The sequence below is a fragment of the Berghia stephanieae genome, chromosome 3, assembly GCF_034508935.2.
Source record: "Berghia stephanieae isolate SIO BIC M18660-M18661 chromosome 3, UCSD_Bste_1.3, whole genome shotgun sequence".
NCBI lineage: Eukaryota > Metazoa > Mollusca > Gastropoda > Nudibranchia > Aeolidiidae > Berghia > Berghia stephanieae.
The window spans coordinates 48677714-48704349 of record NC_088362.1 but is presented as its reverse complement, the minus strand read 5'-3'; the positions used below and the strand labels follow the sequence as shown (position 1 = coordinate 48704349).

At 35.4% G+C, this 26636-nt stretch overlaps 1 protein-coding gene across 2 annotated transcripts in view; it reads left to right on the top strand.

Annotated features, from left to right (window-relative positions):
* Positions 1 to 26636, top strand: part of LOC144967899 (N-alpha-acetyltransferase 25, NatB auxiliary subunit-like) — a 37752-nt gene that overhangs the window by 1973 nt on the left and 9143 nt on the right. Inside the window, exons 2-19 of one of the 2 annotated variants that reach the window (XM_078905653.1) lie at positions 6046 to 6131; positions 6750 to 6888; positions 8260 to 8456; positions 9642 to 9741; positions 10711 to 10791; positions 12516 to 12627; positions 13550 to 13663; positions 14736 to 14887; positions 15738 to 15850; positions 16949 to 17017; positions 18022 to 18157; positions 18546 to 18635; positions 22325 to 22435; positions 23355 to 23424; positions 24751 to 24850; positions 25531 to 25578; positions 25802 to 25964; positions 26450 to 26519. In XM_078905653.1, the coding sequence (XP_078761779.1) occupies positions 6046 to 6131; positions 6750 to 6888; positions 8260 to 8456; positions 9642 to 9741; positions 10711 to 10791; positions 12516 to 12627; positions 13550 to 13663; positions 14736 to 14887; positions 15738 to 15850; positions 16949 to 17017; positions 18022 to 18157; positions 18546 to 18635; positions 22325 to 22435; positions 23355 to 23424; positions 24751 to 24850; positions 25531 to 25578; positions 25802 to 25964; positions 26450 to 26519 (1951 nt within the window). Of the gene's footprint in view, positions 1 to 6045; positions 6132 to 6749; positions 6889 to 8259; positions 8457 to 9641; positions 9742 to 10710; positions 10792 to 12494; positions 12628 to 13549; positions 13664 to 14735; positions 14888 to 15737; positions 15851 to 16948; positions 17018 to 18021; positions 18158 to 18545; positions 18636 to 22324; positions 22436 to 23354; positions 23425 to 24750; positions 24851 to 25530; positions 25579 to 25801; positions 25965 to 26449; positions 26520 to 26636 lie in introns of both variants that reach the window. The other variant, XM_078905652.1, reaches the window with a different exon arrangement.

Genomic DNA, 26636 nt, shown 5'->3' with positions numbered 1-26636 from the left:
TGCTGCTTGGAGTTCGATGAAATAAATTCTTTCTTAAACTGCGCGACACATTTTTTATTGCACTCCTTTTATAAATATTTATTATATTCTATTTTAATTCGTGTTTCCTCACTAAGGAACGGTCTATTTCCTGTCCCATCATTGTGTTGTTCATTAGCCTTAACAAGGCCCATCTCTCATATTTTTAATTAATTATTCCCGGTACTTAGCGATGTTTTCCAGCACGGGTTCTCATAGATCCTCTTCACTGGACTCCAGTTGTTAAATTTATCAGGCCAGGTCCCCCCATACGGCTTCTGTTTTTTTTTTTGGTTTTGTTTGTTTGTTTGTTTGTTCTTTTTTTGGTCTGTTTTCATAATATAGTATTTCTTGCTCCATCTAGTATTTATCAAGTTATCGTGCGGCTATGTGGTCTTGTGGTATGACACTCGCTTTCGGATCGGAAGGTCCTTGTAAAAGGCTCTTTACTCATATTCTCTCACCGTACTCAGGTGTAAAATGAGTACCTGGCCGTTGACAGCGTTGTCTTTGTCCGAAAAATTGTAATATCGCCTAATATATATATTATATATATATATATATATATATATATATATATATATATATATATATATGTTGTGTGTGTGTGTGTGTGTGTGTGTGTGTGTGTATGAAGAAGAAGAAGAAGAAGAAGAAGGAGGAGAAGGAGGAGAAGCTTGATTAGGTTTTTTTTTTCCCCTAGAACGTTAGTATGTGGATCCTTCAAGTCTCAAAGAGAATTCCTGAATTTTATAATACAAGCTTTACTTGCACTTTTAAATATATTTGACCAAGACAAATGAACAAACAGAAACAACAGTGAATAATCGTATAAGTAAATGTGTGCTCAGCAGATAAACAAAATAAAGATGCGGTGTATCAAAGTGTGCTTGTAATTGTAATTAAGTATGAGGTCACACACATACCCATGCCGGTATTGTTTGCCCCAAAGCAAAATAGCCTTATCATGCCACAATGGGCATGGCGGCGATGGTTCCTTGCATTGCACGCGTGACGCCACCGCCTCTCACTCCAGTTCATATTATAAGCTTCTTGATCTTACCTTAAATGCGGTGTTAAACAAGCAACAGTGGCGATGTTTTAGTTGGTTACATTGATGTTGATGATAATTTGGCAACTTTTCTTGTTGCTTTACTCTTATTCTCTGATGGAAATGCTAGGCAGTGTCTCTTTAAAATTATACGCTTCAAGAGTTTGAATAACACTAGAGATGCACCGATAGTCGAACTCTGCATTAAGAGAATGGCATGGAACTAGCGAGACTAAAAACTTTTTCCTCGTAAATAAACATTTCACCATAATACAAAATAATGTTCTTGCAAGCTTTCCATGCTGATCTTGAGCTTTGCCGAATACCTCCCCTCCTAAAATGTAAATATATTGTAATAATAAGTTGTATCAAAAAATGAAAGGTCATACTTTTAAATATTACCTGTCTGATCACACCAGATTCAATTTGTATATGCCTGTAACCACAATATTCTATTCTTAAATCGATTCTATACATGAGCATTGGCATCCCAGTAATAGGCACTGTAACATAATTACTGTATTATGAAAATATATTAGATAAATATGGTTTAATGAGATTTACAAGAAATTTAAAGTATGACCTTTATTTTAAGACTTACTGTAAACCTGATTGCAATGATTCTGAAATATTTGTCACTTTAATATTCAAAGCTCCTTCTAGTTTTATCTGATACTTCCTTACTGTCTTAAACAGAATTTTTAAATTATGCCATATTAATATTAAATTATGTCATCAACATTTCAATACTCTACGATTTTATTTTACACTTTTAGATAGGTAAATGTAACCCTGTGACGGACACAATGGCCAGGGTGAATCTATGAAAATGTATTACATATAAATGGTCAAATGGTTATTTATTGTGTTATATTTACTTGATTATTTATTTGTTTATCGTTTCAATTCGGAAAAGTAAGCCCTTGTACTATTCACTAAATATTTATTAATTTAATTAATACATTTTTTTACAACACCAAAAATGTGCATCACTCATGGAGCTGGTATTCCTCATAAATAAAATTACCTCTGTACGTTAATGAAGCTTTGACATAAACTTCATCTGCAATTATAATGCAAGCCCTGCTCCTTTCTTCTTTAGAATTAAAAAAAGACGAAAAAAGTTTGACATCATCAATGTTCTTTGCTGATCTCGTTACTCTTTGAAGTGTTGTTATTGATGGAAGTTGAAGTACCTCTCTCAATTGAGAATACAGATGTCTTGAAACGGCATACCATGAAAATGCTTTGCCTAAATCATCCATTGCATATATCCTTTTGTTTTTTGGAAGGTACATCAGAAATATTTGTCTCTCAATAAATTTGAATTTGTCATCCTGGGTGTCAATAGATGAGCAAATGAAATTAACTAGCTCCTGGAATTGTGACCAACATTTGATTTCTTTACAAATAGCAGGGTGCTTTACTTTTTTGACACATGCGTATGCTTCATAAATAATTCCCTTTATGTTTCCGTGTTTGTCTACACCCAAGGAAGTAAAATGACTTGAAAAAGCATAAATAGGCCCATCTCTCGATTCACTAAGGAAAGAAAAGTTATCGTCTTTTCCCGAAATTAAAGTACCTGAGTAATTTTCTAATTTTTTCTGCAAATCGTCAGGAAATGTAGAGGATTTTAATATGTCTTTCATACGAAATTCTTTCAATTGTTGATCCTCATCAGGAACCCTAGATGCAGCGGTTGATTTTGTTGTTGTTCTACCTTTTGATTGAGGGACACCAGCACACGATGATGGTGCGTCAGGGAAATATGTGGGAGGGTCAGCTGACAGCTGGTACCATAAATTTTCCTGCTTTCTTCATTTTTGAATCTGGAAAATGTTTAGCCATATATTTGGTCACTTGATCAACAGATAATTGGTCAGGCATGGCTTGAACCCATTTCAACTTTTCATTAAGATCAAGAGGAAAACTGTACACTGGAATTTTTTCTGTCGCACTAGCATAGCCCGACTTGCAGCCATACGTGCTGCATTTCTTTCCCATGATGATGGAATTCTAAGTCAAGTAGTGATTTAGAAAAATGAATAAATAAAATAAATAATCCGATAAAGAAATAGTAAACTAAATTCCTGAATGTCAACAATGATAATCACATTTCCATAAAATTTAAAAAATCCAGCGAATTGAATGAAGCGAGAGAAAACAAAGCAGTTGTGACCAGTGAAGTCGAAACAAAGAATGAAAATGTGATTGCTCACTTCACACGGTACCTACTACACACGGTACCTTATTACGTATTCAATTTCCCCGCTCTGTGTAACTAACACAACGAAACGCGGGTGGTTGGATGGGAGCATCACCCTTGAATCATATACCTATGATGTTCGCATGGGTGTACGATCCGATAGTGATGTCGTTTCTTCTTCTCTTTACTAGCCTATCCTGCTTCTTTGGTTTGTGATTGTATTTTTGACAGGGGATATTTTTTTTTCTCTGTAAATCTTCTGCCTGTTTGTTCTTGGTTATTTATAATTTAGCTTATGATATCTTTAGGTTATGACTTTGATTAACATTTGTACTATTTTTGTTAGATTGCTTGTTTTTTTGTTTCAGCGGTCTCTCATATAACCTCAATTGTGTTGGAAGAGACCTAAAGCAACAAACAAACAAACAAAATAACACAACGAAACAAAGAATGGCGAAAATTTTATTACTGACTACGCACGGTACCTAATTACGTATTCAATAACCCCTCTCTGTGTTACGAACACAACGAGACAAAGAATGGCGAAAATTTTATTACTGACTACACACATTCAATCGCATTCAATTTCCCCGCCTTGTGTAATGAATACGATAGCCTTAACCCCTAAGGTCAATCATCCTGGTGCTTCGGCCAGTATTATAGTAGGGCTATGATTCATGGTCATGGGGTTTTCACCGAAACTTACTGAGATGAAGACAATCAGATGGATTTAACTTTTTTTTTTTAGGGATGATTTTTTTTTTCTTTGTTTATTTTATAAAAGTACATTGTGATGTGGAACCATCTAAGTCAAAGTGTACCTTCTCAGCCTTCTCAGCAAATGGTAGTGCTGAGCAGTACCAAAACTGAGTACAGGTTATGGCGGTACTAGTACTGAAATCACAGGTAATTTCTCGAGACCTACAAGCGGATCATCAATTCTACATTATATACTATAAGGGAAACTTTGGAAAGAGGTCTCAGTGTCATTACAGGCACCCAATCTCGAGACCAGGGGATTGGTCAGGAAGCTCACAATCACAATGACAGGTAGACAGTTTTGCATAAATGCGGTGATTGTAGGGAGTGTTTCTCGTCGACCTATTAGTTGAAAGCCAAGTAATGAAGGAAATTCCCAGCACGGTGATAGCAATCATTACCAGTAATTTCTCGTTTCAGAGAAATGCTGGTAGTGCCTTGGCCTAGCAAATAGATTTGATAATAGGTAGACGTTAGATATCACACAAATAGCACAATATCTTGTGTGTGGCACTTTACTTATCCTGCTCAGCCATGCAAGATATTGTGCTGAAAATATTTCACTGATTTAAGTGAGTTTATTGTGGCTTTTGTACAGTTAAAACAAATTTTGCGTTGGGAGGCTGACATTGGTACAAGGAGAGAGGGGGAGGGGGGGGGGGGGGGAACACAATCACACTTAAAATAGGACTTCAATTGCACACAATCAATATTTGTATAAAGGCATACAAATGTTTTCCTCTTTGTAGCTTCAGTGATCCTATATTTTTGATGACAAAAACATTGATCTGACCAAAGGCCCTCTCCCATCGGCTTCAATTTTTATTGCGATATCTAGCAACTAGGTGTTGCGCGAATAGGGTGATATCTAGTTACTTCCTAATAATGGTTTACAGATTTACTACTCTTTCTTTATGAACTAGTCCTTGTTCTTCTTGCATATTCTATGTGCTTGTAAGTGTACACTATTACAGTACAACACTGATCTCTTGAACAAGCCAGGACTGAGACTATTTGTTTGAGATTTCTGTGTTGAGAATTTTACAAAGAATATGAAAAAGAAGGTGAGGGAAGTAAATGTGGGTGGTTTCAATAAGGTCTCTTTATAATGAGGTGTGGCTTTTGGTATGTCTTTTCTCATTTGGAGGTGGAATAAGGTTCCCCTTTTCATGCGCCAACATGTCGCATTGTTGATTACACACTCAGCATGCAACATTTTTACCTACAAATCCGGCACCTAATCATTATCACTCACTTATCTCCTCCATGCCTTTTATTTCACCTCTTCCCCACCCCTAATAGCTTGTTTAATTTTGATACATAACATTAATAGCCACAGGCCATCTCAGCTTCGCTCGTCTAACACTACTACTGGTACTTATAATATTTAGATAGGATGAGGCATTGCATGAGTAAGACACTGGTCAAAAATGCTTCTTGCACCCTCCACCCCTCCACACATGCATGCTTATCAGATCAACTAACTTATGCCACATAGAGAGCTTCCGTTTCTGTTCAATATAAACATAAGGCAAAAGAATTTTATCAACAAGCACGGCTGTGAAATGTCAAGTTTGTTCAAGGTTTCTGATTATGCCTCCGAAAGTGCTCAAAATTTTCGTGTTGTCAATACAATGAAAATTGATTGTTTAAAAAGGTTGAGATTACCATGATTTCAAGAATTCAAAGCTGCATTGTATTTTTCTTTTTTCTGGTGCTGAAACATCCGAGGTATACAAGTCACAGCATCGAAACATTTTTAACAGCGAAAACAAAATTGTGTAACCTTCAACAACTTAGAGATAACCTGAGTTACATGAATTCTTTTTTGTGCTTACACTTGTATATATCATTATCTTGAGTTAGGTACTAATTTAAAACTGAGTTGAATTACTGCATGCTTATCGACTTCTGTCATAGTTATTTTCCATGATATGGGAGATTACACTTTACTCTATTTGAGTTTCATTATAATTACTTTTTCTTTAATGATTTGTACCATTTACAGACAGCCTTGACAATGGCAATAACAAGAAGGCTATCCAAGATGTGGATAGGGTACTCAAGAAGCAAAAAGACTTTACTTGTGCCAAGGTACTGCTATTCATTTGAAATTTATCCAATTCATTTATATGTAAGAAAACAATTTTTTTCTGTGCCTTTTTAAAAAATTTTAAACTTCACCACCGCTGTGAGTAAAATTTCATTTTAATGAAGTCTTTGTTTTTTGCAAATCTTGTTCGGATTTGAAGGACCAAGTCAATGTAATCATTATGAATGCATCAGTGCGACTATGTGGTCTTGTGGTAAGACGCACTCTTTTGGATCGGAAAGTCCTGGGTTGAGCCTAGCTCGTCGCATAGTTGAGTCCTTGGAAAAGTCTCTATATTCACATTCTCTCACCATACTCGTGTCTAAAATGAGTACTGTCGGGGGAAAAATGTAATATCGCCAAACAGCATACCTGCCGAATCTTTGTGTAAAATACTAGGCCGATATTGCTCTTTTTGTAATTCTGCACTAGAACAGACGTCTAGCTTACTGTCATTTTTATAGTAATGGAACAGTAAAGAGACATTTCCCCATGGGATTAATAAAGGGATTCCAAGATATGTTGTGCTTGTGGGAGGAATGTATACTGTAGATTTTTAAAATTTGATGCTCCATTATTGTATCAATAAACCTGTCCATACTTTTCATTTTTTACTCAAGGTCTTGAAAGCTCTGGCCCTGCTGCGTATGGGAAAGCATGCAGAAGGCTCATCCATTTTGTCTGCTATCCATGACAGTCACCCGACAGAGGAACAGACTCTGAATGCCATGTCCATCTGTTACAAGGAAACCCAACAATGTGAGTCATGGAATCATTGCATGTTGTACTTGTTATATTGTAAAAATACCACCCATGAAATGTACCCTTTTAATACCTAGACCTGATCTCTGAAAAGGCAGCCTTAACAACACTGAAAGTCAAACTTGGTGGGGTCTTTTGACCTTCCATGGTGTGCAAGACGTCACTTGTTGTGTCTTCTATCCCCCTTATATCTATTTTCTGAGTTGCTTTTTGTCTTTGTCTTGGAATGAGACTACTTGGCTTTGTCCTGACCCTTAGCGGAGTCGTTGGCTGAGAGGTAAACAGTCAAAAGTATATTGTATTTTTTCCCTTGTAAGTGATCTCTCTCTTATGTACTGATAATTATATTTTTTGTTTTGAACATGTGTTGTAAACATTTGAGTGTATTCTGTTTAAGTGGGATCCTGTGCTAGTATCTGGATGAGACTTTTAGGTGATCTTTAACTAAAATCATTGATAATATACTTTTGAAATCTACATCTGTTCCCTATTTGAGCCAATTCCCCTTTGCGGGTGGTTGGATGGGAGCATCACCCTTGAATCATATATCTATGATGTTCGCATGGGTGTACGATCCGATAGTGATGTCGTTTCTTCTTCTCTTTACTAGCCTATCCTGCTTCTTTGGTTTGTGATTGTATTTTTGACAGGGAATATTTTTTCTTCTGTAAATCTTCTGCCTGTTTGTTCTTGGTTATTTATAATTTAGCTTATGATATCTTTAGGTTAGCGGGTGGTTGGATGGGAGCATCACCCTTGAATCATATACCTATGATGTTCGCATGGGTGTACGATCCGATAGTGATGTCGTTTCTTCTTCTCTTTACTAGCCTATCCTGCTTCTTTGGTTTGTGATTGTATTTTTGACAGGGGATATTTTTTTTTCTGTAAATCTTCTGCCTGTTTGTTGTTGGTTATTAATAATTTAGCTTATGATATCTTTAGGTTATGATTTTGATTTACATTTGTACTATTTTTGTTAGATTGCTTGTTTTTTTGTTTCAGCGGTCTCTCATATAACCTCAATTGTGTTGGAAGAGACCTAAAGCAACAAACAAAAAAATCTTTAGGTTATGATTTTGATTTACATTTGTACTATTTTTGTTAGATTGCTTGTTTTTTTTTGTTTCAGCGGTCTCTCATATAACCTCAATTGTGTTGGAAGAGACCTAAAGCAACAAACAAAAAAAAAACCAATTCCCCTTTGTCTTTTTCTTTGGTCTTTGGTAATTTAATCGTTATTCTAGAATTTTTCATCCTGTTTGCTGGTGTTGATTTGACCTAAATGTGTCGCAAACACCATAAATCCCTATAAATCAAAACAAAAACATCAAAACTTTAAAAAGATTATTATATTTTATCATCCAGACAAAAACATTGCCAGTCTCTATGAAGCGGCTGCCAAGAAGGAGCCAGCTAATGAGGACATACTCTCATGTTTGTTCATGGCTCACGTCAGACTCGGGAACTACCAGCAGCAGCAGAGGACGGCTATGTTACTACACAAGCTACGACCCAACAAAAACCCATACTATTTCTGGGCTGTGATGAGCATCGTCATGCAGGTAAGTCAAGAGAAGTATGTCATGGTTATTTCAGCATGGCTCATTTCTCTACAGTGAATAGACCTCTCATTCATTTTTTGAAAAATTCCTTATCTTTCATTCTTGATTTGTCAAAAACAAATTTCAAACATCGATATCATTATCTGCTTCCTCCTCCTACATTTTCTCAAGAATTTTCCTTTATACTGTTTCTGATAAGTTGCACGTCTGCTTAAAGTCTTTTGTTGATAAATGTATTAGGCTATTTGAAAAGAAGTAAAATTTTTAGTCACAACTGGATAGAGCAGCTTCAAATACAAAACAAAGAAGAGACAGAGAAAGAGTCAATCCTTCTTCGACCAACATCAAAAATATTAAATGGTAAAGCAGTAGGTAGAGTCTGGAAAGAAGGGAGCACTGAGTCTAAGGGTGCCTGTTTAGAATGGAGGAGGAAGATGAATGGAATTTTTTAAAATTTTATTTAGTAAGGGTCATGCGTCATAGAACATTAAATATTTTTGCTCATAGTTTACGACAGATGAATGTGTTATTCCTTTTCTATGTCTCTTCATTTTTGAAAGACAGATGTCTGGGTGGGGTTCCCTACCTCCACAGTGGGCAGGGAGGTACTTACCGTGTCTTCTATCCCCTTATATCTGTTTTCCAACTTGCTTTCTGTCTTTGTCTTGGTGTGAGATTGCTCGGTTTTGTCCCGACCCTGGCCGGAGTCCGAGCTGGGAGGGAAACAGTCAAATGCATAGTTATTGTTTTGGGAGATGATATTTTTTTTCCTTGTAAATCATCTCTCTGTTATGTGTTACTATATTTGTTATTTTTAATGTATAATGCAAGCATTTGAGTGTATTCCTCGTTGTTGGATTTTGTGCTTGTGTCTGGATGAAACTTATAGGTGATCTCAAACCAAGTGCATTGGTGGTATGCTCTTGGAATCTACATCTGATCCCTATTTGTTCCCAGTTCCCCTATGTCTTACTTTTTCTTGGGTGCTTTAATTGTAATTCTAGAACTTTTTACTATCCCATTTTCTTCCTTTTTACTGGCACTGATATAACCTAAATGTGTTGCAAGCGCCGTAAAACCCTTAAAAAAAAAAGACAGATGTAGACCTCTGCTCTTGTCTTTATTTGATTTTATTCTAATGAGATCTTTGCAACATACTCGCCATTCATTTTGATGTCATTCCAGGCTCACAAAGACCCCAAGCTCGGTAGATCCATGTACCTCCCACTGGCAGAGAAGATGACACAGCGGTATATTCAAGATGAGAGGATAGAAGCTGAAGCAGGTAGCTTAATTCCTTATTGGTTTGACAAAACTTTGCTTAGCCTTTTCTTCTTTTTTTTTTTTTTTTTTTTTTTTTTTGTATAAATCATTGCTGAATATTTTATGATTTTAGGCTGACCAGATACAATGACTTCACATTGTTTTTGCATTGTAGGCATTTTGTAGTCGAGTATTATGTCTTGCGGGTAAAGGCTACAACAAGGGAATGAGGGACAATAGCAAAATACCACTACCTTTGAAATTTTGGATGGTTGTACATGCTGAAAATATGATTTTTTGGGGGGAAAATAGGAGAAAATTAGCCTAAATTGTAGGTAAAAAATATGATAAATCTTTTCAAAGCCTTTTATACTTTGTGTACCTATTGTTATATTTACATTGTAGTCTCCATGAACAGTTTTTTTTTTCCTTTTAAAACAAAGGTTTGATGAAGTAACCTTTACATTTTTATAGATCCAGTTATATTAAATTCATGTTTGAACAAATGCAGATTTCTTTTTTTTTCTTCTTTTTTTTTTCGTTTGTTCTATTCAGCTGCAGGTCAGTAATTGGAAAATGATTGAAAAGGATTATGATTTCACATTAAAGCCATGTTTCTTTACAACTAAGGATCTACAAATAACAGTGGCACAAAACTAAAATGTTTTCTGTTATTTTGCTTTTTCCATTTTTCCTCAAAATTATCAGTTCCGTCTCATCATTGTTGTTGGCCTTAAATTCATTTGGAGTCATCCAGAACAATTTCTACAAATAAATACAATTTCTCTAAACCTAACCTTTTTCACCAAGAAAACTGTAAAAGCATTGAAATTTGCTGGATCTTCATTTACTACAATCATGGTTCTATGGTGAAATAATATAAAGTAAAATAGAATCCTGTCTGCAGAAGTGACTCACAAATTAAGCCCCAATCTCCAATGAGTTACTAACAAAATCATGATCTTATTTTTTTTTCCTTATTTTCTGCCAGAAATTCTGTTGTACTTGATCATCTTGGAGCTTCAGGAGAAGTGGGAAGAAGCTATTAAAGTTCTGGAAGGACCTCTTGGGGGTAAGGATGGCGTAAGCCAGGTCACATTTTCACACCTGCCTAGAATTACGAAAAGTTCAGTGTATTACGAATTTTTTGTTCCAGGAACAGAATAGCATATATCATTGCTGATGGTTTTCCGCGGTTCCGCAGAAATCCGCAATTTTGGAGTCCAGAGGAGGAATTTCCTCCTTTTGAAAATTACATTTTCTCGAAACAATGTGCTAGCAATGACAGAGTTGATGTGTAGTGGAACACACAGGTGCAGTTTCCCACTCTCCAGAAGTTAGCTAGAGTATCAATGATAGTCTATCATCTCAGTTACTCTAAAAGTAGGGTTTAGTGCAGTAAAAATGGGGCTTAAAGGCAATCATTCAACATTTTCCTACTTTTTCACTTTTTGTCACCAACAGCACTGATATAATGCGTCTTTGATTTACGAAATCGTGTTGAAAAGGAACGTTTGGTTCCAGAGAATTTTGGAATTTGGAGCATTTCTGATCATTTTGAGAGCGAATTTCTTTTTTCTAAAGCTATTTATAATAATGATGTTTCTTTACTTTTCTCATGGAAACTACGAATTTTTAAATTTTCAGGTAGTCAGTTCTGCATTTTGTGTGTCTTGTGTAATCGTTTGGAAAGTTCGATAATCTCAATGATAGTGATATTAATATGAATAGTTATTATTATTATAATTTTTTTGTTTTTTTTGTTTTTAAAATATTTTTTTAAAATGTTGTGTAATCATTTGGCAAGTTTGACAATCAGTGATATTAATGATAATAGTTATTATTTTTATTATATTTTCATCATTATTATCACAAGCAGTGACCCAATCACAATGTCTGTGGTCGAGTACACAATACCCGATTACCATGACACACTGTCAAGTACAGTGTTGTATTTATGTACTGGTTAGCCCGACCACACCCGTTAAGCATTTGTTTTGATTATTAGCAATCCAATACTGATTTTTTAAAATTACTTTATTATTATTATTGTTGCTGTTGTTATGTTATTATTATTATTATTATTATTATTATTATTATTATTATTATTATTATTATTATTATTATTATTATTATGATTATTATTGTTATGATTGTTGTTTTTGTTATTATTGATATACAGATGATGATGATAGTAATAATGATAATGACAATGATTAAATGTTCATATTGAGCAAAGACTGCTTCTTCAAGGGTTTGCTCATTCTACAGGTTAAACTTCCTCATTCTTTAAGCTGTTCAGCATATAGTGAATACTATTATATTTGTGTGAATGGGAGGGTGTAGTGTGATTGAATGAGTGTTGCTATTGGAAGATAATGAACAAGGCATTTATTATGATTTCACTCTACAAAAATGGTGATATAGTCTGTCTATGCATATATTAGGTTAATGCCAGATGTTTTGTAGATAATGAATAGTCTACAACGCTTTGTCCTACTCTTATTTTTCCCTAACTTATCAGTGTTTTATTTCAATTATATCCACTTTACTGCATTTTGAAATAAGGACAAATTGTTGATGTGAACTGCCTGTAGCATATCTCATGAGATGTCATCTGTCAAGACTGTACATCCTCCACCAGTGTCTCAAGGATTTATTTTATAAAGAGAGGAAAAATTTACTCTGTTTCAAAATGAGCTCTACTCTTGTAGATGGAGGCATAATTGCATTATTTGAACAGTACCAAGGCATTAGCTTTTTTTTCTTCAAAAGTCTATCTTTCCAAAATTCCAGCCCAGCTTGGTAATGAGATCAATCTCCGGGAACGTCGCCTTGCCAATGTCTACTCTCAATTGGAGAAATGGGACAAGGTTAATTGTATCTATAAACAGCAGCTCTTCAAACTGTGAGTATGACAGTTTGTTTATTTGCGTCATATGTATGGGATTGGGGAAGATGTCTGTTTGCTTCTAGTCGTGTGATTGAGACCCTTTGACAACAGTGTTTTATTTTAAATTTGGTAATTTTATATTGAATACAAATTTGATTGAATTTTATCCCTATGTCATTTGATTTGGTTACTTGTTAGAAATGTGTTGGTTAAATGTAGACCTCAGACTCACATGTTTAACATTTTATAACATCAGATTGAGTAACTACTTCACAGTTTGTTTTTGTTTTGAACATTTTTAGAGGGTAAATTCAGATATCAGACCTATCCCTATATATTTAATTGTAAACAAATGTTGGGACACAAATTCGAATTTTATCTTACAGGTTTAGATTGGGTTGTTTTTTTTTTTTTACCTAAATCTTTTTCGAAAAAGTTGTGATTTTTCTTAATACTGGGTTTTCTAAAGTATGTAAAATTTCAATGCATTTTTAAATAAAGTGGAAATCATGCGTCATCAATTAGACTTGTAGTCATCTATTTTTGTGTCCTCAATCCTGTGTTGTGTGTCTGGCTAGCAAGATAAATACAAATTTACGTAATTCGTTAACAATTTGCAAATGTCTGTGTGAAGTTGACCACTTGGAATTTCCATTTCCATTAAAATTCACAAATTCTAGTTGTTGATGGTCCTATATTTTTTTCAATAAAAGATTTTAATCCGAGTGGTGACTTCTTTTATATCTTCCCCACCCCGGCCCTGATGAACAAATTATTGTAATTCGTTAATACTTTGCAAATGTCTGTGTGAAGTTGACCACTTGGAATTCCATTTCCATTTATACTCACATCATTCTAGTTGTTGATGATCCTATATTTTTTTCATTAAAAGATTTTAATCCGAGTGGTGACTTCTTTCATATCTTCCCCACCCCAGCCCTGATGACTGGACTTATTGGTTGAAGTACCTGGAGTCTGGGTTCAAAATGGCAGACAGTGGATGGTCACCCGAAGGTCCAGAAGACAATGGGCATCAACAGGATGAGGACAGGTCTGTAGTTGATGAATGTTTGGTTGATTTTGCTGTTTCTCTCTTAACCGATCAATTGTTTTGCCTGGGTGGGGTTCCTGACCTCCCATAGTGGGCAGGGAGGTACTTATTGTCTCTTCTATCCCCCTTTATCTGTTTTCCATTGGCTTTCTGTCTTTGTCTTTGGAATGAGATTACTTGGTTTTTGTCTTGACCCTGGTCGGATGTCCTGGCTGAGAGGGCAACAGTCAAATGTATAGTTAGTTTTGGGAGATGATGTTTTTTTCCTTGTAAATCATCTCTCTGTTATGAACTGTATTATCTTTTGTTTACGTGTTATATATAATTTGTAAACATTTGAGTGTATTCCTCTTAGTGGGGACCTGTACTTGTGTCTGGATGAGACTTTTAGGTGATCTCAAACGAAGTACTTTGATAGTTTGCTCTTGGAATCTACATGTTCCCTATTTGAACCAATTCCCCTTTGTCTTACCTTTTCTTTGGGTGCTTTAATTGTAATTCATGAACTTTTTACTTTCCCATTTTCTTCCTTTTTACTGGCGCTGATATGACCTTCATGTGTTGCAAGCGCCGTAAAACCCTTACAAACAAGCAAACAAACAATTGTTTTGCGTGTGAACATTAAAAAAAATAAAATTTGTTTTCAACCAATAATTTATGCAATGGAAATAGCTTAATTTACATAAGGATTATGTTTTGTTACATCGATATTGTTTTTAAAGGGTACATATTAGTACTTAAGATTTTGTGACCATTCTTTTTTCCCCCATATAGGATGTAAAGTATACTATGATATCCCTATTGTAGATTTAGATAGTGTAAAAATTTTTTTTTTTTTTAATTTTTTACACAGAGCATGACCTAGTCATGGTTATGCGCTATACAAGTGTTATATATTGTTATTATTATACAATAAGAAAAAATTATGATCCATTATGCGTTAATGATATTAATCCTTTTGAAAACAAGATAGTTCTTCAGAAAACAATAAGTAACATAGTGATGATAACTTGTAAAATGCTGACCATAAGAAGGACCCTTTCCATAGAAATAACACACTTTTTTCCCACAGTCCTGTCAAACCAGACGGTACAACCCAGCTGATGAATTCTTTCATAGAAGGGAAGATAGAGGAGGGCAAGGAAGGACAGTTACAAAGAGGCCCTTACCTGGCCCAGCTGGAGTATGTCAAACAGTTGATGAGTCGGAAACTACCCCTCAATGGTTTGTTATTCTTTATACCCTTCTGTTGATTTTTATTTAAAAATCTTTTTTTTTTTTTTCTTACGTTTAATTAGCTCTTATGACATTATGATAAATAGCTTTGACCCGACACCTTTCTGGTTATGATTGGCTCGGGACAATTTACGAAAGAATTGGTTTAAAGACAAAAAAAAAAAGCAGTTCATGGAGTAAAGAGTTCTTCAGCTATTAAAACGTACTATATGTTAAGTGTTTCTGTTGGCTAGGAATGCCTTGTGAATGGCCTTGAATGCGTTAAGTGCTAATGGTTTTACTCTGATCAACAGAAATCCGCAATTTTGGAGTCAAGAGGAGGAATTTACTCCTTTTAAAAGATTCAATTTCCCCGATTTAATGTATTGGCAGTTAGACAGTTGTTGTTTTGTGGAACAAATAGGTGCAGTTTCCCTACTGTCAAGAATAGTGAGAGGATCAATGATAGTTTATCATCTCAATTGTTTAAAAGTCTGGGTTAGTACAATAAAAATAGGCTTAAGGCATCATTCAAAATTTTCATCCTTTTTCATTTTAAGTCACTATCGCCACTAAAAAATACTCAAATTTTTGTATCAATTTTGCTTTTATTTTAACTCGTTTGTTTTTATCCCCAGCTTAAAAGATTTATGTGATATTTATTGGACTCAACTGCTAGAATTTAGATTTGAAATTCATTTTCCAGTCCTCTGGTTTACACCAAAACAGAATCATGTTGAGATGGTAGGTCTTATATGATAGCTAAGTAGCATCTTCCCATAACTGGGGTTGTTAAGCCCCACATTCGAGTGGTACAACTAAGCGATGAACAATAGTTTATTTTTATATCCATTTTCAGACAATGTCCAGACTTTGCTGCGGGAATACTTTGAGTTGTTTGGACACAAATCTTGTTGCTATGGTGACATGAAGCTTTATGTTGACCTGTTGGGAGAGAAAGAGCTCATTGGCGTGAGTATTGGCAATTTGAATGTAATGTGACATATAATTGTGCAATGGTGGAATGCAATTCACATATTTCTTTTGAGCTCAAATCCTTTTGTGGTCCTCTACCTCTGCAGACAGAATTCTTGCTGACTCTCTTGTCATTTTATGAAACTACTCACTTTTTCTGAATAAAGTAAAAAACATAAATGTTACAGTTTAAAAAGAGAACAAAATTTGGTTTCAAACTCAAAAGGCCTTTTTCAGACAATAACAAATTATGTAAAAAAGGTTTTTTCTTTGTTTTTGGCTGAAGAAGGGTTTTTAGCCTGAAATGTGCCAGATGTAATTTGTCGCATTGTGTAATTGAGATTTTTCTCCTGTTACTGTATTTTCATTTTTTCTTTTTCTCTTTGAAATAGGATGTCATCACCCAACAATTTTTTTTTTAATTCACTATTTCACATATATGTATTAGGTGCGACACAAAACATAAGAAAAAAAATAATTCTACAGGCTTCTTTTTTATTATAAGGTTTGATAAAGAGAAACAAACAATTGAATACTCTTATAGCTCATTTCCACAATTTAGACCATGCTCATTATTTCACAAATGCTTGTTATTCCTTCAACTGAAAGCAATTATCCATATTTACTGAATTTTAGTTTTAACTAGCTTTCATATATTAGTTATCATCCAATCACTGGTCATGCTCACAATGCCACGACCTTGTTACAAAACAAGACAGAACTGTGGATTTGAGTTTTCTGTCCATGCCATGTTTTTGGTTTTATTATACTTTTTTATTGGTCCCATTTGTTCTGCTGGTCGCGCACTTGATTCACAAACAGTTTCTTTGAAACTGGTAGATGCTGAAGTTAAAAAAAAAACATTCCCCCCCCCCTCCCCCTCTTCTAACTGTGATTAACCAGCCATGATTGAGTGGCTGTATCTTTGTGATTGACTAGTGTTCTTTTAAAAGGGTAGCAAACAGTTGTGATTGTATGTTACCACAATAGAAACCAGAGTAAACTTCAGGCTCCACAGGACTTATGGCTGTGAAGGATTACTCTGGTGCCATATTTCATACTGATTAAAGTGGATTTTTAAAATTTCTTTGACAGTTGTTAGAGGCCATGAAAACAAATGTTAACCTCACTTCAGATGATGACACCATCAAGTTTGCAGAGGATGTGAGTATTTGTTCTATAGGTAGTATGCACTTGGCTAAGAAGCTCACAACATTGTCATCTGGAAGTATAATGGACCAACACTCAAAACTATGTGTAACCTTGAACGTTTATAGTCTGGTTAATACAGTTTAGTGAGAATTACTCATAAACATAGATGGCAAAAAACAATAACAAAGACCTGAGTGACGTCAACTGCATACTATATATTCGTCTGTGATGTTATCTGAGAATATGGTTAACTTAAATTCAGAGCTTCCTCTTTTCTATTCATTTCTTAAGATCCAGCTGAATTCTGATTTAGAATTAGAATGTGTTGCTAGAGCAACTCTTACACTGATGGATGAAGATTTGTTAATGTTTGAACATAAAGCTGAAGATGATATTTTGAATTAAAGCACTATCTATCAGTTAAGGAGGACAATAATCCTAGTATTTAAGTCTGTTCCAAAAATGTTGGGACGTGAAAAGAAATAAGAGGATACAGAAATTTAAATGTTTCAGTCTAATGAGAAATCAGTTATTGTTTTCTTCGCTCATTTACTCTTTACTTCAGATTCATATAAGTCACTACTTATACCATGTGTCAATCATTGCCTTTTATAAAAGTTAAGAAAAATTTATCTTTTTATGTGGATTTGAGAACATTTAGTGGATGTTACGCTTTTTTATTTTAAAAAAATGTTTAATTGATATAATTTAAATGTATGACAATTGTTAATATTCTCAAAAGGAAAGCAATAAAAAATCCCCACAAAAAAAAAACAATTTTTAATTCCAACACTTATGGTTGCAGCCTAATTCTTCGGGCCAACAAGGGAATAAGAAAAAAGCTCCTTATTTTTTTAGATTTTTAGATGAATATACCAGACTTTGTGACTTTAAAAAAAGCTTCTTTGTTTGTTTTTTTAGTGGTTTTTTAATTATTTTAAAAATTTGTTGATATTATTTTTTTTTGTGTGTGTGCTATGGCCAAAAACAAAGTGTTGTTTTTTTTTGTCCCTTAGGTGAAACAGCTAACTAGGCACTTGGTTTATGTACAACTATGTCGTACCACAGGGCAGCATGAGAAACTGACAGATGATGATGCTTTGGCACTGTCAAAGGAGTTACTGTCACGTTTTTGGGATGGTTTGAAATTTGGTAAGTCATGACAATGACAAGATGAAGATTTTATAAATTTCCGTTTAAAGAAACCTTAGATATTTGCAGGATGGCAAATGTGACGAGTTTGTAAAATCATGCTGAAGAATTACTTGTGAACTACAACGTTTCAGTAGGTTGAGATGTTTTGATTAATGTTTTTATTTTTACCTTAATTATTAAGATAAAAGTTCCAATTGTAAAAATTGTCTTTATTTTGTTCACCACTACCTACTTGTGTAGACTCTCACATTTGCATATCATTGTTTTTGTTTTCGTTTTTAGCTGAGGAAGAATTTGAATCTCAATTAAATTTTCTTTGATACTATTTTTGTCTTGTTTCTTTGAAGTTAGACAAATTTTTGTTCAATAATTTTCTTTGTTTCAGGAAAAGAGTTGTTACCCACAGATCTCCAGTACAGTGACAATTATTTACTTCTGTCCGTTCATCTTCTTTTGGATGTGTGGAAAAGAACAGGTGAGTTGTAGGATCTTAGAAAAGGCTTGTCCATCAAACACATTCAGACAAGTAAAAATGTTGAATACCCTTGAAGTTACTTTTGCATTAGGCCATAATTATGGGAGTGCTTGAAAAAGATAGCTTTGATAAAATAATTTGTTTTTAAGAAACTGTGGGTGATAGTGTTAACTGTGACTATATTTATTAGGTTTTCTAAGGGCTGTAAAAATGTACATTGTATATTTTTTGATGTGTTTGCAATAAGAAAACTCAATTTTTTTTTTCTGGTTTTGTCTAATTGGTTTCAAATTAGTTTGATGTGAATTTGGAAAATAATTTAATTTATTAAAGAATGAAGTGGAAAAGATGTGAAAAATTTGGGACATAATGTGTAATTTGTTGTATACAAATTTGTTATGAAGTGAGTAGAAAAGTGCCAGAAGACAATAGAGAATAAAAATTTTTTTCGCGGCGGTGGTGGGGTTTGAACCTGCGACCTTATTGGTACGACAACTCCGCCTGGCAGGTGAGAGCGTGGCTCTACCGTGTGAGCTATCCACGAACACAAAAATATTCGTTTCAAACCCAAAGTCATTTCTAGATCCCTCTCTCACCCACTTCTTGAGATCGCCGATTCGTTCGCCACCATCGCGAAGTAATTTTGACCAGCAGTTAAGCTTAATAGCCAATATTCTCATCACAAACATATAACATAGAAACGATTGAGACATTGAGTATGCTCCGGTGTATGGGGTGAATTTTTAATTCAGAAAAGTGAGTGGAGCAGGCACTTATGTTGGTAACAACAAGATATGAAGTGAGTAGAAAAGTGCCAGAAGACAATAGAGAATAAAAAATTTTTTCGCGGCGGTGGTGGGGTTTGAACCTGCGACCTTATTGGTACGACAACTCCGCCTGGCAGGTGAGAGCGTGGCTCTACCGTGTGAGCTATCCACGAACACAAAAATATTCGTTTCAAACCCAAAATCATTTCTAGATCCCTCTCTCACCCACTTCTTGAGATCGCCGATTCGTTCGCCACCATCGCGAAGTAATTTTGACCAGCAGTTAAGCTTAATAGCCAATATTCTCATCACAAACATATAACATAGAAACGATTGAGACATTGAGTATGCTCCGGTGTATGGGGTGAATTTTTAATTCAGAAAAGTGAGTGGAGCAGGCACTTATGTTGGTAACAACAAGATATGAAGTGAGTAGAAAAGTTCCAGAAGACAATAGAGAATAAAATTTTTTTTCGCGGCGGTGGTGGGGTTTGAACCTGCGACCTTATTGGTACGACAACTCCGCCTGGCAGGTGAGAGCGTGGCTCTACCGTGTGAGCTATCCACGAACACAAAAATATTCGTTTCAAACCCAAAGTCATTTCTAGATCCCTCTCTCACCCACTTCTTGAGATCGCCGATTCGTTCGCCACCATCGCGAAGTAATTTTGACCAGCAGTTAAGCTTAATAGCCAATATTCTCATCACAAACATATAACATAGAAACGATTGAGACATTGAGTATGCTCCGGTGTATGGGGTGAATTTTTAATTAACATAAGTGCCTGCTCCACTCACTTTTCTGAATTAAAAATTCACCCCATACACCGGAGCATACTCAATGTCTCAATCGTTTCTATGTTATATGTTTGTGATGAGAATATTGGCTATTAAGCTTAACTGCTGGTCAAAATTACTTCGCGATGGTGGCGAACGAATCGGCGATCTCAAGAAGTGGGTGAGAGAGGGATCTAGAAATGACTTTGGGTTTGAAACGAATATTTTTGTGTTCGTGGATAGCTCACACGGTAGAGCCACGCTCTCACCTGCCAGGCGGAGTTGTCGTACCAATAAGGTCGCAGGTTCAAACCCCACCACTGCCGCGAAAAATTTTTTTATTCTCTATTGTCTTCTGGCACTTTTCTACTCACTTCATATCTTGTTGTTACCAACATAAGTGCCTGCTCCACTCACTTTTCTGAATTAAAAATTCACCCCATACACCGGAGCATACTCAATGTCTCAATCGTTTCTATGTTATATGTTTGTGATGAGAATATTGGCTATTAAGCTTAACTGCTGGTCAAAATTACTTCGCGATGGTGGCGAACGAATCGGCGATCTCAAGAAGTGGGTGAGAGAGGGATCTAGAAATGACTTTGGGTTTGAAACGAATATTTTTGTGTTCGTGGATAGCTCACACGGTAGAGCCACGCTCTCACCTGCCAGGCGGAGTTGTCGTACCAATAAGGTCGCAGGTTCAAACCCCACCACCGCCGTGAAAAATTTTTTTATTCTCTATTGTCTTCTGGCACTTTTCTACTCACTTCATATCTTGTTGTTACCAACATAAGTGCCTGCTGCACTCACTTTTCTGAATTAAAAATTCACCCCATACACCGGAGCATACTCAATGTCTCAATCGTTTCTATGTTATATGTTTGTGATGAGAATATTGGCTATTAAGCTTAACTGCTGGTCAAAATTACTTCGCGATGGTGGCGAACGAATCGGCGATCTCAAGAAGTGGGTGAGAGAGGGATCTAGAAATGACTTTGGGTTTGAAACGAATATTTTTGTGTTCGTGGATAGCTCACACGGTAGAGCCACGCTCTCACCTGCCAGGCGGAGTTGTCGTACCAATAAGGTCGCAGGTTCAAACCCCACCACCGCCGCGAAAATTTTTTAAATTCTCTATTGTCTTCTGGCACTTTTCTACTCACTTCATATCTTGTTGTTACCAACATAAGTGCCTGCTCCACTCACTTTTCTGAATACAAATTTGTTACGTTAGAACCTGTTTATGTCATAAGCATTGCACTTTCTAATCCATAATCTGACACCTTCTACTCTGCATATTTATTAACTGAGACTTGTATGCCTGTCTTGAATTATTTGGCCAAGCTATGTACTGTGATAATCTACCTCATAAATGGCACTTAAAAACCTGCAGGCATTCATATTAGTTCTTCAAAAATATAGCCTTTTCTCTTGCTCTCATTTTGGAGCTGGCATAGTCTTGTAGTGTTGCTTCATCAAACGTAAATTTTTAATTTTTAGAAACTTTTAATTTTAAAGAATTTGATGCTATGTTTTCTCAAGTGTAAGCAATGATGATGGATACAGCTCATGGAATTTTATGTTATATTGTTTATTTCAATAAGGAAACATTAATTTTGATTATGATTATATAGAGTATTCAATTTTAGCGTGGCTGGTGACAGTGCCATCTTTCAGGCATATATGGGGGTAATACAGATAAAACCCTGAGAAGTAATGTCAATAGGAGTCATAATAATTTTACTTTCTTACTCTCTTTTCGAGCTTGCCCTAGGTGGGACATGCAATCTAGAACTTTCTTGCAGAGCAACAGTTGCCCAAGATAAAATTAAAAACCCCAAGTTCGGTGTTAGGGCTGGAACCTGGGTCCTCCAGATTTCATACAGCACCAGTCGCATGATGTAATAACAATCTTATAATATCCATCACCACCCTTAACCAAGTACTCATTCACACTTAAGTTCACTGGAGTAATATGTGTACAGTGCCTTTGGGATCAGAATTTTCCAAGATCATTGTCACCCATCAGGTCTCTGACCACGGTTAACATTGTTTGACTTTTGTAACAAAGCTAGACACTGTGCCATTTAGCCTCTGAGCCACACTAACTGACATTATGTGCTTGACTGTATTCCCATCCAGGAAATGACATACATATATGGAGGTCCATAGTCCACCTAGAGCTTGGGGTCAGGGAAAGCGCATCTAACTTTCAGTTCAAGCTGTTGTTGATTCAACTCTACTGTAACAAAGGTGACTTTACTTTAATTTGTTATTATTTTTATTATTATTATTATTATTATTATTATTATTATTATTAATATTATTATTATTATTATTATTATTATTATATTATTATTATTATTATTATTATTATTATTATTATTATTATTATTATTATTATTATTGTTGTTATTAGTAGTACTACTAGTAGTAGTAAAATAAATTAAAAATTTTTTAAAAGCCTGAGCATTTATATAGCACAATATCCTCTAAATGTGCTCAAAACACTTTACAAGGGGTCCCTGGCCAACAGCAACACAACCTGTAGGATGGGACATGACACCTGTTGGACGATATTGCAATTATTTTCAGACAGAGATAACTCTTGTTTGCCTCCGGTTACTCATTTTACACCTGAGTACAGTGAGAGAATGTGAGTAAAGAGCCTTTTCCAAGAACTCAACTATGTGCCACCCAGAACGGGACTCAAAACAGGACCTGTCTGAAGGCTAGTGGTCTGACCACATAGCTGCACATAGTAGAAGTAGTAGTAGCAGCAGCAGAAGCAGTAGTAGTCATAGGATGAGGAGGGGGAAGGTTTTTTGACCTTTCATAATGGGGGAAGTTACTCATGCTGTTTCTATCACTTCCCCCTTTATCTATTTTTCATTCCATCGTAGCTTTTTGTTTTTGTTTTTGAGTGAGATTATTTGGATGGCAAGTAGGCTTTCCTATAATTTCAAAAATAGTGTGTCCACTGTCCCTCCATTTTAATTTTTTATGTGTCTAAGGCAAGTGTCACTCTTCACAGTGTTTAATATTAACCCTTTTATCTTGAAAAATCAAAATAAAAAGAGTTTTTTAATAAAGAGTTTATAATGGTGATGATAATAATAATATAATAATAAATTGTATACGTTATTTATAATTACCCCATTTTTCACCCCAGGTGTATTTGGACCTTGCCCTGCATTGTATGATGGAATGGAAATCAAACATATCATGAATGACACCATGGGGTAAGGGAACAACACACTTGTCAATCACTTTCCGACACTTTTGAATTAGAATTATATATTAAATGCCTGAACCTGTGGACTGGTTTGACCGAAAAATTCATGCAATTTTATTTTTTGTTTACTTTATTTTGGGAGGAGGGGGGACTGAGAGGTTTAGTGTGTTTATTTTTTAAATGTTATTTTTAATCCAGCAAACATATCTTATTCAGATATAAATGCAGTGAGGAGGCGAGGAATAAGCAAAATGGTTTCTCTTTCGTATTTAAAGAATGTTTATAATCGACATGTCATAAATGATTTTTGTTTATCCAATGGGGTCTGTCTTGTTTGTCTACTTCTTTCATTGGGCATGGAAACAGCTGCTGAAGCTGCTAGGGATGGAGGACAGCTCGATTGTAGTGATAAATAAGTGACAAGTCGTTTCAAATGGTGATCTCAATAGATATGCATGTATTTTTTAAAATTTGGGTTAAATCTTTTCAGATGTTAAGTGAAGCATGTTGTGGTAAACGATGAAAACTTGTCTTTAATTTTTTTTGTCATGCTGGGTTTTAAGTTTAATTTTTTAGGGGGCAGCATGACTCAGCGGTATGGTCTTTGCTTCGTATCTGAAAGGTACAGAGATTGATCACCCGCCGCTGAACTTGAGCAAGTCGCCTCGCCCTAGCTCAATTTGCAGCGCTGCACTGTGGCTGACGTCTGTGTTATTCCAGTCTTCCCTTGGGATGGACCCTAAAGACAAATTTCCCTTATGGGGTGAATAAAGGGAATTTTATTTTTATTTATTTATTTTAATATACGTGTTGAAATAGAGGTCTATGCGTCTTTTCTGTTGCTATACAAGTTTAACCAAGTTTCTCTATTATTCTCTTAAATTGTATGTTTTGCGATTGGAGAAGATACAGTGGGCATATTAGGTTGCTGTTGTTGTGCATTTTTCTTGGCAAAACAAGTCTGCTCTATTATCACTGGATATGCCAGGGATCCATTGCAGCACAAGTCTGATGGAATGGTTAGAAAGGTGTGGAATCACTATTTCCAAACCTATGGTTTGAAATGTGTATTCAATTAATACTGTGTTCTAACATAAAAAAAATAATTCTAGTCCTTCAGAGCCATTAGGCCCATGAACCGACTTTATCCCAGTTTCTATAGCGTGAAACGGACAATAGCAATTGTTTGCTACCCTTTGGTTAGGACTATCACAAAGAACTTTCCGCAAGATCTAACAGACCCAGCTTCATTTGGGTTGCAAGTTGAAGGCTATTCATTTTACGACTAAAGGCAATGTGTGTTTAATCCAAGCGTTTTTTCTGTTTGTTACAGCCACATAGTGTCAAATCACGTGGTGAGACTGGGTCATTTTATGGAGGCAGGGACCATGTATACTACAATGGTCAGATTCTTTGTCGTCAATCAGAAAGAGGTTGGTATACAATCCATTCTTTTCTAGTTTGTGAAGATTTCAGATTTATCACTTACATTTTTATCATTTACAATTCCAACTTGCTTCAGCAAAAATCAAATGACTGATGATGTCTTTAGCTACCTATTGTTTGATAATCATTTTTACACCTAGGTTGAGGAAGGTGATGTGCTTGGGTGAGAATATTTGGCTATTTAGAGATGTAGTGGTAAAATGGAGTTCCAGAATATACATTTTTTATTGTTGGTAAGTGAATCAGATCAGTCTGACAAAAAGAATATGCTCACACGAGGTTGATAGTATGTCCAGTATGCTAGGTCTTGTTTTGAAATATCAACAAAAAATGTTTATCATAAGAATATTCCAAGATTATCCCTTACATTCCATTTCCCTTTTTCCACTTAATTTGCAATTTTTCACTCCCACCTATGAATGTGTGTAAAGTGTCTTTAACTTTCCTGAAGATTCATCACTGAAATTAGTATGCTCATAATTCAACTATGTTAAATGACAGACGTTTTGACTTGGCCGTGGAAACCACCATGAGAATTATTTTCTTTAAGTCTTTGATTTGGATTTATTATCTTGTGGATTTCATGTTTATATTTAGTTTTCTAAAGTTGTAAATAAAAACAGTTTGATAAGCTGTTAATTCTTACTTTTATATTTATTTTTGCCAGGCCTCAGAACATTTGATGTCGTCATACAAGTTTGGTTCCTTTGGAAGGGTAAGTTTTTTTTTCTTTTTATAAACAAATAAAAAATATGACACCTTTCGTAGGAAAAGATCATCATGGAAGATTAAGAATCATTTTATGTCGTGGCAAAAGACCAAAAGAAATACACTGGTGATATCCAAAATTGACTACTTCTGATTATTTCTTGAAGTAGATCTGAGTTCATGAAAGTCTCTGTAACAAGTTGTCTGTGTTTTCTGACTTCGGCCACTAGATCCAAGAATTTGTGGAGTTCCAAGATCGCCTCGACAACTCCCTCCAACACCACAGTGCCCACACAGAGAAGATATTGCTAGACCTAATTATGCAAACAGACAGACACGATTCCACGGAGACAGCTGTGGAATTCATGCAAAGACAGACCAAAAACAGTGATAGTAAGTAGTAGTAGTCTCTCTCTCTCTCTCTCTCTCTCTCTCTCTCTCTCTCTCTCTCTCTCTCTCTCTCTCTCTCTCTCTCTCTCTCTCTCTCTCTCTCTCTCTTCTCTCTTCTCTCTCTCTCTTTTTTTTTTTTTTTTTTCTCTCATATTTCTATCTCTCTCTCACTCGTTTCTCTCTCTCTATCTAGCTCTCTCTCCCTCTCTCTCTCTCTCTCTCTCTCTCTCTCTCTCTCTCTCTCTCTCTCTCTCTCTCTCTCTCTCTCTCTCTCTCTCTCTCTCTCTCTCTCTCTCTCTCCTAAAAATGTTTTCAATTAATCCCCGTAACAGTATTTGCTTTTCTTTTTGTTAACAGTTCACATAGCATTAAGATCCTCTTTACTTAGCCTTCCTTCCTTATATGAGAATCAAGCTGCAGGAAGCTCAATGACTATCATCTTCTAATTTTTTTCTTCCTCTTTCCCTCTTTCCCCCTCCCCTCTTCAGGTTTAGAGCTTCAAAATATAAGAGATAACCGTGACCTGACTGTGGCTTTGTCATGGGACCCTCCTGCTAGGTGAGAAATCGTGCATTTTTTGGGTTTATGTAGATTTGTTTTCTTGAAATCTAGATTTTTAGGGAGAATATGCAGAATATTGTTGGTGCTGTTCTGGTAAAGTCACTCGAAGTAAGT